Below are 14,199 nucleotides of genomic sequence, written 5' to 3'. Positions count from 1 at the left end.
ACACCAGTACAAATCTACTACAGGAGTCACATTTTGCTACTGGCTGCACTTCTGGTTGGCCAGCTCCAGATGTTTCCTACTGAAGACCCTGTTGACGTAAAATTGAAAAACACTTCCACCTGTGAAGGTGATGACTGTGCTGGAACTGTTCCATCACTTAATTACAGTTTAATATTTTAAAAATTCTGTTTTTAAAAATGTTACTGCTATAACCTATCTAACAACAGCAAGGCAAGAACTTGAACCTTTGGTCCTAAGGACAGTGAATAACAAACTAACTTCTAAAAAGTCGGTCTGTCCTTTCTCCAGATGAAGCTGAACTGGATGTGGTTTTCTGCCATCATCATCACAACCCGTTTGAGAACCAAGGATGTTGTCTATGCAGTCTCCCTCTACCAACCAGACGATTGGCACCAAATACACCGCTCCAGACATCAGGTCTTCCTTCTGCTTGCACCGGTCATTCAGTTTTTACAGAGTGGATACCTTTTGAATTACAGTTAAACAAAAACACTTTAGTTAAGACACGGTGGATCACAATGAATCAAATGCAGATAACAGCTTATTGGGAGAGGTGTGTGACTGTGTGTTGAGGACTATCATATATGAACTTACAGTATTAAATCAACAAACACATACATGACAAATTTTCTTCTATATATTGTGTATTGTACATAAGAACACATTGATCATTGATCACGGATCATTGTGTGAATTAACAGCGTTTCTAACAGAGGGCCCTCATACTGAATATCAGACGGCAGTGTAACACAGGACACAGTTCAATACATTAACAACAACGATGTTTAATTTCAAAGTAACATTTGGAGAGATTTCCTGTTCTGGGCTTTCCCTGTACTTCAAGAAAGGGCTGCAGTCACTTTACATTTAGATGAGGGAATTTTTGTCTCCAGCTTCTCTGTGTGAAAGTTTAAATGTTATATTTAACTGCAATGTCAGTCACTTTGATCATATTCTGGATTTTTAATCTTACAGTCTACATTGCAGGAAATACGTCTTATGACCTGTGAATTTGTTTTAGCTCTACATCAAATTTAGAATCAATGTCTTTGATTTGTGTAAATAATGGTGTACCCCATTCACTTATTTAGTGTCCTAATTTTCTCCCGTCTCGTCTCTCCCTCGGGTCCCTCCCACATGAGATGCGAGCTGAGGAGGTGAGGAAGGGACGTGAGGAGCGAGAAGAGACCGAAAATAATTAAATGGGATAAACCTAAATGTTTGCTACATTTAGACAAACTCTATCAGTGACTGTTTTTTTTTAACAACATGGTATCGATGATGGTATTGGTTAACGTGCATGGGACTCGAGTTCACTGGTGAAGGACGCTCCTGGCGTGCCTCTTCCATATGGCTTGTCAATCACTCCAGACCAGGCATGTCAATCAAACCAGGCCTCAAATGTGCCTCTCTTTAAGCCCTAATATCTAATTATCTATGGACTTTCTTTCAAAAGCACCACCAGCACACTGATCAGATGGAGTGAATTGAGCTGATGAAACCACAGTGACTTGTGGAAGAAATTTATTGACTTAGTATTTCATGAGAGAAGTTGGCGCTTTTTGAACGGGAGTCTACTGAAGTCTGAGATTTTTTTGGGACCAGCCCCTAGTGGCCCTGAGTGGTATTGCACTTCTGTATTGGCTCTGTTCACGAGGTGAAGCTAGTTTTAAATTCAGTTTCCAGATGAGTTGTGCATCACGGCCTCACGGACGTTACTGTCTGTTTCTTAAGTCAGTCCACCACTTGTCCTGTAGCGCCACCATCAGGTCAATATTTGAATTTGTCCAGTTCTTTGGTTTATGAACAAATTCGTTGTGTTTAATGCTAATTAGCTGATTTTAGCATGCTAACATGCTAAACTAAGATGGTGAGCACAATACCTGCTAAACATTAGCATGTTAGCATTGTTACTGTGAGCATGTTAGCATGCTGTTGTCAGCATTTAGCTCGGTGCAGCACTGTGTCTAAGTCCAGCCTCAAAGAGCGCTGCATGGCTGGAGACTGTCAGTCTGTTTTCATAAAACTTCAGACCAACTTTATATGACCTCCTGTTTCTAGATAAAATTATGCTGTTTGGTCTAACGAGCTGTTCTGACTTGTATTTTGGACCAGGGTTAAAATACAAAGATGAATGAGAGACTGTCCACACACTGAAATCTGCAAGCTCCAAAAAATATTTATTTTTTAATGTATTTAATATTTAATGCCTCAATCTTCAAAGTCTTCAGGCAAATATCCAGTCTGCACAAGCAGACATCAAGCAACAGGTGCATTTACAGTCAGGAGATCACATAACACAAAATAACAACCATAACATCCAAACAATTTGCTGGGCACACAAAAATCATATTTTCATATTAGATTAATTTAGGTACATGTTTAAAACATGTCTAAACTTAAATACATACAGTACATAAACAGACTATAAACAAGCAGTGAAAATAACTCCTAACAACTTCATATATACAGTAAATGTGAACACAGCTGTTTTAGAGAATAAACAAATATGTGTTACCCGAGGACCTGAGGGTAGTACAATGTGTCTGCAACAGTGGATGGGAGCCACAGCAGCATGGAGATGATCTACATCCACACCATCAACACCCCTGCTCACCTCAGAGAAGTCCTGCAGCTGCTGCAGCAAGAAGATGACTAGCTGACCCACGTCTTCGTCCCGCTCAAGTTCAGGAACATCACTGACGTCTCAAAGAAATGTCTGAGACTCGCTCTGTCTACCAGGGACCAGTTCTCCCACCTGACCCGTCTATGCAGGCCTGCATCAATGCCAATGTTTAATACACAAACCAGATGGCTGCAGAGGCCAAAGAAACAGAAGGAAAAGAAGAATACTGATGAGACTCACAGCAGAAGTGCAGCCTGTCCTGCTGCAGGAGCAATCAGAATCATCATTGTATATGGGGGGCTGATTGGTGATATAATAGGACACGGGTTTTTGTCTTTAAACCTCTTTATTATCAGAAGCTCAGTTGAAGAGGGAGTGGGAATCTGGTGAGGCTTCAGAAAAATTCAAGACTTAGAAACCAGAGGAAAAAGAGGCTGCAGAACTTCATTCAGAATCTTCATGTTTTTAAGTTTCCTTCGGTATCACAGTGATCACAGTGTGAATACTTGAAGATTTAGTCTTTCCTCTACTACACTTACTATTGTGAAACTACTGATTGTACTTATACTACAAGTACTTCTGCAGACACGATCAGCGACAACATTAAAACCAGTTACCGCTTTGAATGTTGTGCCTGATTGGTGTATGCATTAATACAAGTTCCACTAATAAAACTGAAGTGTTTCTTCTTCTCTGGTTACTGAAGGTCAGACGGGGTCAACAGCCGTCTCCTGCAAGTTCAGCCAACAGGGTCAAAGGTCAACACACAAACGCACTATATTAGGAGGATGGATGGAGGTGAAGCTCATGGCCTCCTGAACAGAAGAAAGAAAACTGCTCCATCTTTAATCTTCTTCTGCTCCTGCTGCTGTGAACACTGACATGGAGCTGCAGAGGTGAGCTGCTCCTCATGAAAAATATTCATTACTGTTTATTGATTATCATACTCTCTGTGTTTGAAAGGTGCTCTGGTTTAGTGCTGCAACTAATGATTATTTTCATTATCAACTAGTCTGGCAGCTATTTTCTCGACTTGTTTTTTTTCCATAAAATGTCAGAAAATTAGATAAAACGTTAAAACCAATAAAATGCCTGTTTATAATTTCCAACAGCCCGATGTAGCACCTTTAAATGTCTTGTTTTGGTCCAACCAACAGTCAGATCTTCACATTTTAGAGGCTGGAACCAGTAAATATGGATATTTTTGCTTAAAAAAATTATTGAAGTGATTATTCAATTTTCAAAATAATTGCAGATTAATTTTCTGTCAATCAATTAATCGAGTAATCGAGTAATAGTTGCAGCTGTACTTTGGTTGTGTCGAATCACAGCAGGAGTATTTACAGTTTTATAGTCTTCAAAAGCTCCGAGAGTGTCCACCTCCCGTGATGGAGTTTAAAGTTCATTAAAAGTTGAACTCTTACCACCTCTCAGACCCAGAGATACACACGAAAGTGACTTCATGTTGTCAATAGATGACGTTTACTTGTGTTTTTGTTTGCTCAGTTCACGTAAGCAAGCTCAGACTTCCTCAAATAAAAAAAACAAAACTCCCAGCTGTTTTAAAAATGAAAGAAGGGGTTTTTCAGGTTAACACCTACAGCCGGCAGCAGCAGGAACATATGCGTTACAGCTGCACTTTTTGATGAACCAAAGGAAATTCACAACTGAAATCAGTCAAATAACGCTGACTGGCTTTCTCTTCTTTTTCTACACAGTCTGGAGCTGTTTCACACACATTTCAAGTTTTATACAGTGAGGTCATTTGTAAAGCAGCAACTATTTTGATTTCAGACAAATCTCCAAAGCCTGTTTCCTCTGATAATCTAAACCTCTCAGCAGGATTTTAACAGTTATCAGCCGATGAAAGCGGCGGCTTACTTTTCTCTGAGGATCTACATTAGTGGCAGAGATGTGCATGTTTACCCTCATATTACTAATGCAACATTTTGAATGCAGTGATTGAAAACACTCTCAACATATAAATGGAAACAGGTTTTTAGCTGCAGCCCAGGTTGTTTTTTTAAAATAACTATGTGCACATCATGTTCAAATGACCAAGAATTTCAATTCAGCATCATCTGACATTAAAATGGAATTTGCAATGCTGTACATTAGCATGTGTAGTTGAATATATTTATACTCACTGCTCAATAAGTCACTGTTGTACATTAAAACCGGGGTTTGTGTATATTTCCATCTGTGAAGTGTTGTGTCCATAAAGTGTCTCAGTTCAGTTAATCAGTGCGCTGAATAACTGCGATGTGTCCTGATGGTTCGCTGTCATATTTACCGTGGTGTCCTGTGGTGTTCTGTCAGTGTTGATCCGATGTGGCTGAAGTTTAAACAGGGTTCAGACAACGAATCCCTGTTGTCAGGTGAATCAGTGCGGAGTCTGTCAGTGTCGTTTTTCTGATGAATGAAGTCATTTCCTGCTGTTTTCATTCACTCACGTTGTTTCTCAGTGTTGTTAGGGCTTAATGTTGTAGTTCTATTGGCTGAATTGCAAATTAAAGACATGCAATGAATTAGAGATTCAAGACTATTCACATTTGATTTCTTCTGTACGGTACTTTACTGTAACTGAACCCGATTCCGCGTGGACCACATTTCAAAATAAAAGACCACTCATGGAAATGAATAGATATTTTTGTTCGAACTGTTAAGCTGGGATTTTATTGCTGAAGGTGGATGCTTTTGATTCGAAGTCAGACGACAGTCTCACAGGTCAAAGGTTGATCAGGTTTGATGAGAGGAGAAACTGACAGAATTTTTTTTGTCTCGTATTGTTTTTCTTTACACCATCAGATCAAAACTGATCAACTGGGAGGATGAAGAGGATGAGAAAGAGGATGAAGAGGATGAGAAAATGATGGTGGTAAGAAGACTCCATGTTTCTGTTCTCCTTTTCTTTTTTATTTCATTCACTGGGAAACGTTAAACAATTGTGCATTAAGTTTAGGTTCCAGTCAGGTTTAGTTCTTTTGGTTCCATCTGTTTAGTACTCTTGTTACGACTGTTGTGTTAACTTGTCAGATATTAACATGAAACCACTGAGAAACAGAACATGTGGAACATCGTTTCCATTTCTGAGCCCGATGAAACAAAACACTTGTTATTCACGCTGATCAGTTCATAAAATCAAATATGACCACAAGCTGTACATTTACATGTCTGGATGAATATGTATGTCCACGTGTATGTTTGACATTTTAACACACAGGAACCGTTACACACGTGAAACATTCACACACACAGTTTCAGTAGTTTTGCGAAGCCCATTGCATTATACTGTATATTTATTATTCATTCTGTGAACACACGAATCCTCACAGTCTCAATTCAGAGAAAGTGTGATAAATCGGATCAAACAGATCGGTCTGATCAGTTAGATCAATTAGATCAATCAGATCAATCAGATCAGCGTGTGAGACCTGTGACCTCTGACACATGATTGGTGGATAATAAAGTGACATCAGAGGTTAACGATTGGCTCTGGCCCACCTGTCGCTGTCATGGCAAAAGTCTGTCAGTCAGCTGACGCTCTAACCTCTGTTTGTGTTGACACCTCACTTACGTTGTTTTTTTCTCCCTATCTTTCCTTTCTTTTTTCTTTCTTTCTTTCTTTTTCTTTTCTTTCAGATAAACTCTCCTTCTTCAGATTGTCATTTTTATTCTTCAGTTCACAGCCTAACTTTATTTCTTAGAAAAAGCTTCAGAAAGAATCAAATTTTATCTTCAGCTTCAGTTATTTTACACTGTGACATCACAAAAAGAGTCTCTGCACATTTTACATGTTCAATCCACAAAAAAGGAACGATTGTTAATATAACAACCAATAAAACATTTACATAGCAACAAAACAAAAATGAATATAACAAATAAAAAGTGGACATAAGAACAATAACAGAACAGTTCTGAGAGAAGACATCAGAAATCTGGTGAAACCAGCCCCAGCAGGTTTCATCATCCTCCGTCTGTCTTACAGGGATCTAAACGTCTCATTGCTCTGATGACTCTGCCGTGTCCTTTATGTCTCTTGAAGCTGCTTATTTATTGACTTTTTTTTCCATTTTGTATTCCTGCACGTGCATGTTTCATTTTGGTTTGAATCTGTGAGCGCTGTTGATATGTTTTCGATGTGAATATATGAAAAAGCGGGTTACGTGAGGTTGTTTTATGACAGAATAAAACCAGCCTCCTCTTCTTTGGATTAAACGGCAGGTTTGAGAGGCTCTGAGTGAAATCAGCTGTTTGTAGTGCAGGTAAAAGCTTTAAGATGTTCCAGGCGTCTGTATTCGGCTGAGGCGTACGTGAAGCAGTTGATCCTAAACTGCAGTGAATTCCGATATCCAGTGACATTTCTCTTCATTTGACTTCTACTTACTTCAGTTCTTCCAGAGAGGAAACAAAACAACAAGAAACAGGGATTTCAGCTTATGGAAAATTAACTTAACAGAGAAAAGTTTGTTCACATGAAACATTATTCACTGAAAAATAAATGTAGTTCATGACCTTAAATTGATATAATTAACTACATTTTAATTTAGATCTCTCTTAAAAAGTCCCTCTTACAAATGTGCTTTTAGGTGAGTCTTTAATCTTTTTGACATACCCTGATCAGAGTGTCCCTACACCCCTGATGATTTATTCTTTTATGTTGTCAAGCTTATCTTGAGTAAAACACCTTGTAAGCTTGTTCTGAAAAGTACTATACAAATAAACTTAAATTAACTTAAAATAAACTTACTTAGAATAACCTTAACCCCACTTTATTGTAATTATTGCTATTGTTCTTGAATGAGTGCCTCTATTAATGTGTGAAAGACAGTTTTACATCACACGGCTAAATTACTTTCTAATCACTGTGGGTGAATAAAGAATGAAGACGTCTTGTTGCTGTTGTGGGTCGGACACAGAAAAGTGTTTACAATAATCTGATCTGGATTCTTTAAATGTCGGAATTAGTAAAAATAGGACAAGTTTTATGTTTTTTCTCAATTTCCATTTATGAAAATGAAATGTGCCAAACGCTTATGAAGGGCTCATAACGTACAAACATCAGAATCAGTGTTTGTGTGTGTGTTTTTTTCTTCTTCACTGTCAGAGATCACATGACCCCCACTGACCTCCACTCTGACAAGTGATTGGCCCATTAAATGACACCAGAGAAGGTCATGTCCACACACACACACACACACACACACAGAGTAAACTGAGGATGCTGTTCCTCTTTGAGCTACTAATAAAAAATTTTAAGAGATAGGAGACATGGGATCCAAGGTCAGAGGTCAGAGGTCAGGTGCCCTGCTGTGTGGTTGATCTCTATATTGTTATTTCTGTTCTGGTTGTTGGAGTTTCCTCTGTAAGACTTTAAATAAAGATTTATGGTGAGAGTCGGTTTGGGGGGGGGGGGCTGAAGCACATGTTTACTGTGTGTTACTGTGTTTTATTAATTCTCTGCAATAATAAACTGAACATTATTATATTTTTTATTCAGTGTAAAATATGAATGACAGACAACTTTAGATATTCTATGAATTAATATTAATAAATACACCCAGAGTGAAACATTTTGAGACTCGTTGTGTGTCTGTCATCGAAGTCCTGACAAGTAAAGTCACGAGGGTTTTTAGCGTCTGGTGATTTTTCTGCGTTTACCTGCCCAGGGACAGCAGATATGCTAATAACTAAAGAGACATTAGCTAATAGCCAATCTGGCATAAATCACGGTCCTTGTTTAATAAAAAGAGCAAAAAAAATAAACCCTAGCAGATAAAACTCTCTTTGTTGTCATCAGGTGGAGGACAGAGACTATGAGTCATCTGTCTCTGAAGAGAAGCAGGACGCTCGGACCTGCAGAAGAAACGCAGACTCTGAGCCTCCAGTCAACCTCAAGGTCAGAGCAGAACTCCAGGTGTTCATTATCTCACCTGAACCAGAGTCCATCAGGTTCAGGGTCCAGGGCTGGGTGGATGGGTGGGGGGGCTTCTGTTTTTTCTCACACTGTGTTGTTTTAAGTCTTTTAAGTACGAAATAGATTTAGAAAACGGTTTGTTTTAGGATTGTATCCGAGGGCCGCTCATGTTAACACTGACATAATCCACTTGTGTTTCACTACGAGGCTGCAGATGGAGCTGATTTCATTAAAACATAGTAAACAGTGGCTGCTTCACTTCAGACTGCTGCAGTTGTTCCTTTACATAAATAATAACGTCAGATACTTGTAGTGCCTGTTTGTGTGTTTTATTTCATTTAAACGAAGTGGAGGATGATCTTATTTATTTATCAGTGTTACTAACCTGTAGAGTTTCTTCTGTCTCTCTGTGAACCCTACCACTGCTACGAGATGTTGATTCTGAAAATGTCCAAATACAAAGTGTGATGTGATGAGTTGTCTACATGAGTGTCTGTAAATGGGAAACCTGACTGGAGTTTCGTGGTCTCGTGCAAAGATCAAATGTTTGTCATAACACAGAAAAAAGAGCAAAGTAATCTAAAAAACGAACTTTCCTCGGCAGAAACGTTACCAGCTACGACCGCCTCTGCCCTCTCTGAGCCCGGCTTGAATCGGAAAAGAGAAGTAGTAGAACTAGTAGTGATTCTGTACCAGCAGTGGCACGTGTTAGTAATCGTAGCAGTACTAGTGAGGTTCAGGTGTTAACCCGTTGCAGTCTGAAGTCTCCTGTTTTTTCTTTCTGTCCTGGTTGAGATGGATAAATCTGGTCGTCTCCTTCTGGAGACTCCAGCCGACCTCCAGAACCTTCTGCTGCTGAGGAAGACCAAGAGACAGGAGAGAGCTGCTGGCAGGAGACCTGGTGCCGCCCCCCCTGCTGTCCAGACAGTGGTAAGACCCTCACACACCTGCAGAGGTAACCAGGTGATCGTTGTCTCTATTGAAACCTCATATTTACAAGATTTAACATCAGTGACAGACTTCAACAACAAAACTGAGCAGCAGTGGTGTAATGTATATTTACTCAAGTACTCTACTGAAGTACAAATTTTTAATAATTTTGAGGTCTGGCCTGTTGGACAAAACAAAAATTGCTAAGGTTTCACTTTGGGCTCTGGGTAACTGTGACAACCATTCTCACTATTATCTTGAGTTTGACAAACCAAACAATCAATCGAATAATTGGGAAAAAGATCAGCAGATGAATCAATAATGATAATCAGTTGCAGACCAATATTGACCAGTTAAAATCAGCTCCACCTTTAGCAGCAACAGCTGAAAAATACTGTTTACACATTAATGCATCAGTGATAATAATCTAATGCCATGTAACAGTTTAACAGGAGATGTTTTTTCTGCTTTCAGTACTTTCACTTTTAATACTTTATATTTACAAGTATAATTTTCTGATTATACTTACATACTTTTACTTAATAAGATTTTCAATGTAGGACTTTTACTTGTAATGTAAATTAGTTTTACAAAACTTATGTGGTATTAGAACTTTTGCTGAAGTATAGGATATGAGTACTTCCTCCACCACTGCTGAGCAGTGAATCATTATTAAAAAAGTAAAACAAAAAGAGTCATAGCAGCAGTTAAAGTAGATTATACATATAAAATGAACATTTAATCCTCGAAAACACCCATACAAACTGCACTTGCAGCTTTTACATTGATCAATGAAGAATTTGGCCAAAATAATTCAATAATTTAAGAGAAAATCATCACAGCTTCTTGAAAAGCAATTAAACTTTTATATTCTTTTATATCTAACATAAAAGGTGATTTTAATGTTAACCAACATTTAAATGAGACTGAAAATTGTAACATGAACAATACGAGAAAACGTGAAGTGTTGCAGATTTGACAGAAATTACAGTCTATGTTTAAGTCTTGATCATATACACTACACACATGATCATTCATTAGAGGGTAAATTCATTCATGATAAAGAGCAGCTCTTTATCAGTGTGTGTGTGTGTGTGTGTGTGTGCGTGTGTGTGTGTGTGTGTCAGCCTTATTATGTGGATGAGGAGGATTTTTTTAAGGCCTGTGATCAGAATCAGCAGCTGGTGATAGACAGGTACCTGTCCACAGGTGGAGACGTCAATGCCTACGACACCGTGAGTCATCCACACTTCAAACTTCTCCCTGTGTGTGTTACTCTGTGTGTTACTGCGTCTAGTTACGCTGTGTTTCTGTGTGTAGTTTGAGCGTACAGGTCTCCACAGAGCGTGTTTTCAGGGTCACACAGATGTTGTCACCAAACTGTTGGAGGCTGGAGCGAACATCCACAGCAGAGACAAGGTACACTTAGTTTGTCGGTCAGTGTTGGTCCCAGTTTAATACAGAAGTATAACCAGTTTTAATCCAGTGTTAGTAGCTGTTCAATTCCAAGTTAGTACCAGTTTTAATATGGCATTAGTACTGGTTTGGTCCTCAGTTAATACTGCTTTTAATCCTTAGTTAGTACTGGTTTGAATCCATACTAGTACTGCTTTTAGTCTGGAGTTAGTACTGCTTTTGATCCAAGTCAGTACCAGTCTTAATGCAGTGTTAAAGCTGGTTTAATTCAGAGTTACTACCAGTTTAACCCACTGTTAGTTCCTGTTTTAATCCCAAATCAGTACCAGTCTTTATCAAGCGTTAGTAGCAGTTTAATTCGAAGTTAATACCAGTTTAATTTATTTAATCCACAATTAGTACTGGTTTTCCCACTTAGTTGGTACTGGTTTTGATCCAAGCCACTACCAGTCTTAATGTAGTGTTAATACCGGTTTAATTCAGAGTTAGTACCAGTTTAATACAGTGTTAGTACCAGTTTTAATTTTAAATTATACCGGTTTTAATCCAGTGTTAGTACTATTTTTAATCTTTAATTACTACTAGTTTTAATCCAGTGTTAAAACCAGTTTTACCCCACTTTTCTTACTGGTTTAAACCTGTTTGTACTGATATTAATCCAGAGTTTGTACCAGTCTTAATCTAGTTTTTACTACCAGTTTCAATTTAGAATTATAATTGCTTTTAATCCAGAATTACTACCATTATTAATCAACTGTTATCATTTTTAATCCAGTGTTGGTACTGTTTTTAATCCAGTGCTAGTACTGGCTTTAATACAGAGTTAGTACTGGTCCTGATTTCCCGTTCTGTCCAGCTGTGGTCCACATGTGTCCACTCTGCCTGTCGAGGAGGAAAACTGTCGGTACTCAAACAGCTGTTGAACCATGGAGCCGACATGACTGCAACCGACAAGGTAATACTACTCACATTACTACTGATACTACTGATAAAACCTTAACTGTTTCCTACTCACGTTACCACCTCTACTTTTTTCACTTTCGCTACAAATACTGTGAGAATTATGTGTATCAGTGTTATGTTTGATACAGAAGTTATCTCTCCTCTTGTTAACAAAAGTTAATGAAAGTTTTTTTTTGATAAAGTGTGTAAATACATTTAGTTTGAAAGCAAAACCATAATAAATGCGGTATATCCTGCAATTATGGTACAAATACATTAAGACTTCCTCTTAAAATGTAAATCATTCAATGAAATCAGGAACATTTGCTTTTAACAGTACAACTCTGTGATTCCACATTTCACTGAGCTAATTTAAAAATACTCCCAGGAGAAGGAGACAGGGCAAATCTCGCTGCCCAGTATGTGTCAACAGTCCACAACCTGAGGGACAGTGAATGACCAAAAGCATACAATGTATTGTAAATAAATTAATATATATATATAAATATATATATAGCGAGAGAGAGAGAGAGCGAGAGAGAGATCTTGGTCTTGTTTTGTTGTTCTTTTTTCTGTTATTGTGCACTTGGATAAATTGTATTTTGATGATTTGGCAACATTGTTTTGGAACCTTCACTCCAATAAAGCACCTGAATATCAATAAACTTATATTAATCTAAAATTAATATTTAATGATAAATATACAGTATTTGTTGAATGAGGAACAATACTTGTAGTATTGTTTGTGCTACTGTCACTAAAGCTGAAACAATCAATCCTCCTATTGCAAGATGTTTATCAATTTATTTATTATTTTGTGGATTCTGTCTATCTCTCTGTGTGTGTGTGTGTGTGTGTGTCTCTGTTAGCTCGACAGCACTCCTCTTCATGTCTCTGTGAGGACTGGACACCACGACTGTGTCGAACACCTGATTCACTGTGGAGCTGAACTCAACACACAGGATAGAGTGAGTCAGCACAGACAGACACAGACACACACACACACACACACACACACACACACACACAGACAGGTCTAATGTGTGTTGTGCTTGTTTTAGGAGGGAGACACTCCTCTTCACGACGCTGTTCGACTCAACAGATTCAAAGTCATTAAGCTGCTGTTACTGCATGGAGCCGACACACACATCACCAATCAGGTGACACCTACACAAAAACACACACACACACACACATATCGCCAACCAGGTATAAACTGACATGATGAAAGCCAGTTTCTGTTCACCTCCACTGTTTCTCATTAAATCTCACTGTGTGAACCTCAGAGCTCTAACACACACGTTGAAGGATTTCCTTCATCAGAAAACACTCGGAAAATGTCCTGAGTTGGACTCGTTTTATTGAAACATGATAATGATTTGACAGGTTTATTTTAATTTATTTACTTATTATTTTATTTATTTATTATTTCTTCGGCCAGAGGGCAAAGATATAGGGCATAAAGGGTAGGTGGGTCTAGGCTTTGTTTTTCTTTGTTTCTTGTTGTGCTACAAGTGGTCAAAAACGCCACGGGGAGCCTTTAAAATGATGAATCTAAGTGTTTATTAATGTCTTTGTTGCCAACTCTAACTCCTCCCGTGGACACACGTCAGTGGAGGCTGCTGGATAAACTGATAATGAACGACAACACCCTAAAACAAAGCTGGAATAATATAACATATGCCTTCATAGGAGAAGTTACTGTAATAAACATTAAAAAGCGTCTATATATCTGCTTACATCAACATTATTGCACGTTATAAACCATTTATTACGTTTACATACCATACTAATTATAAGTAAGGGGGAGGGCGCATGGTTTTGAATTTAAATATATCGATTTGGTCCAAATGTTCAGTTTGCTGATAATCAGGAAGCTCTGTCGGTCTGTCTCTCAGGATGGACGTTGTCCTCTGGACGGGGTGTTGCAGTGGCAGAATGACGCAAAGACTCTCCTCACGGAGACGAACCTCAGGAAGTGATGTCACTCACAGAGCCGAACATGTTATAGGGGAGCTGCTGGTTCCTCATTCTGTATCCTTGTTATTTTTATGGGTTCTCCCCTTGAGTGACATCTGCAGCTGGAAGAAAAGTCAAGGAACAAGGTTCATTGTTGTTCTGGTAAATTAGTAAAAATGAAATGTTTTCTTTTTAATTTTAAAATGAAAACAAATTGACAGATTTGTTTTGGAAATCATGAAAACTTTTCTCACTCAGACTTTAGAAAACATGATCGGCTGTTTAACAAGTGGATGCTCTGCATGTTGTGATTTATTACTTTCAAACCCCTTTGATTAAATGTCTTCTCTCTGATTGTCTGTGAGAATAAATGTGCTCAGGGTGACCA

General features: G+C 38.4%; 1 protein-coding gene and 1 long non-coding RNA gene across 2 annotated transcripts; both read left to right on the top strand.

Moving 5' to 3' along the window:
• The first annotated feature begins 316 nt into the window (after positions 1-316).
• Positions 317-8,585, top strand: LOC120794518. Its single transcript, XR_005708130.1, has 4 exons — positions 317-438; positions 3,354-3,543; positions 5,456-5,525; positions 8,448-8,585. It is a non-coding gene; the product is annotated as an uncharacterized LOC120794518 (long non-coding RNA).
• A 10-nt stretch (positions 8,586-8,595) lies between these two features.
• Positions 8,596-14,133, top strand: LOC120794517 (ankyrin repeat domain-containing protein 1-like). Its single transcript, XM_040135648.1, has 7 exons — positions 8,596-9,494; positions 10,622-10,729; positions 10,815-10,913; positions 11,767-11,865; positions 12,722-12,820; positions 12,914-13,012; positions 13,751-14,133. The coding sequence occupies exons 1-7, from the start codon at positions 9,360-9,362 to the stop codon at positions 13,832-13,834; spliced, it is 723 nt and encodes a 240-aa protein (XP_039991582.1). The 5' UTR covers positions 8,596-9,359; the 3' UTR covers positions 13,835-14,133.
• Positions 14,134-14,199: the final 66 nt, after the last annotated feature.

Source organism: Xiphias gladius, chromosome 9, assembly GCF_016859285.1.
Source record: "Xiphias gladius isolate SHS-SW01 ecotype Sanya breed wild chromosome 9, ASM1685928v1, whole genome shotgun sequence".
NCBI classification, from domain to species: Eukaryota; Metazoa; Chordata; class Actinopteri; order Istiophoriformes; family Xiphiidae; genus Xiphias; species Xiphias gladius.
The sequence above is the reverse complement of the archived record's forward strand: the minus strand, read 5'-3'. Positions and strand labels throughout refer to the sequence as shown.

What these genes read in the sequence shown, in the direction of transcription:
- LOC120794517 (XM_040135648.1), top strand. Translation starts at nt 9,360, where the DNA reads ATGGATAAATCTGGTCGTCTCCTTCTGGAGACTCCAGCCGACCTCCAG. An exon ending in AACTCAACACACAGGATAGA is followed by an intron (nt 12,821 to 12,913) that starts GTGAGTCAGCAC and finishes TGCTTGTTTTAG; the next exon opens with GAGGGAGACACTCCTCTTCA. An exon ending in ACACACACATCACCAATCAG is followed by an intron (nt 13,013 to 13,750) that starts GTGACACCTACA and finishes TCTGTCTCTCAG; the next exon opens with GATGGACGTTGTCCTCTGGA.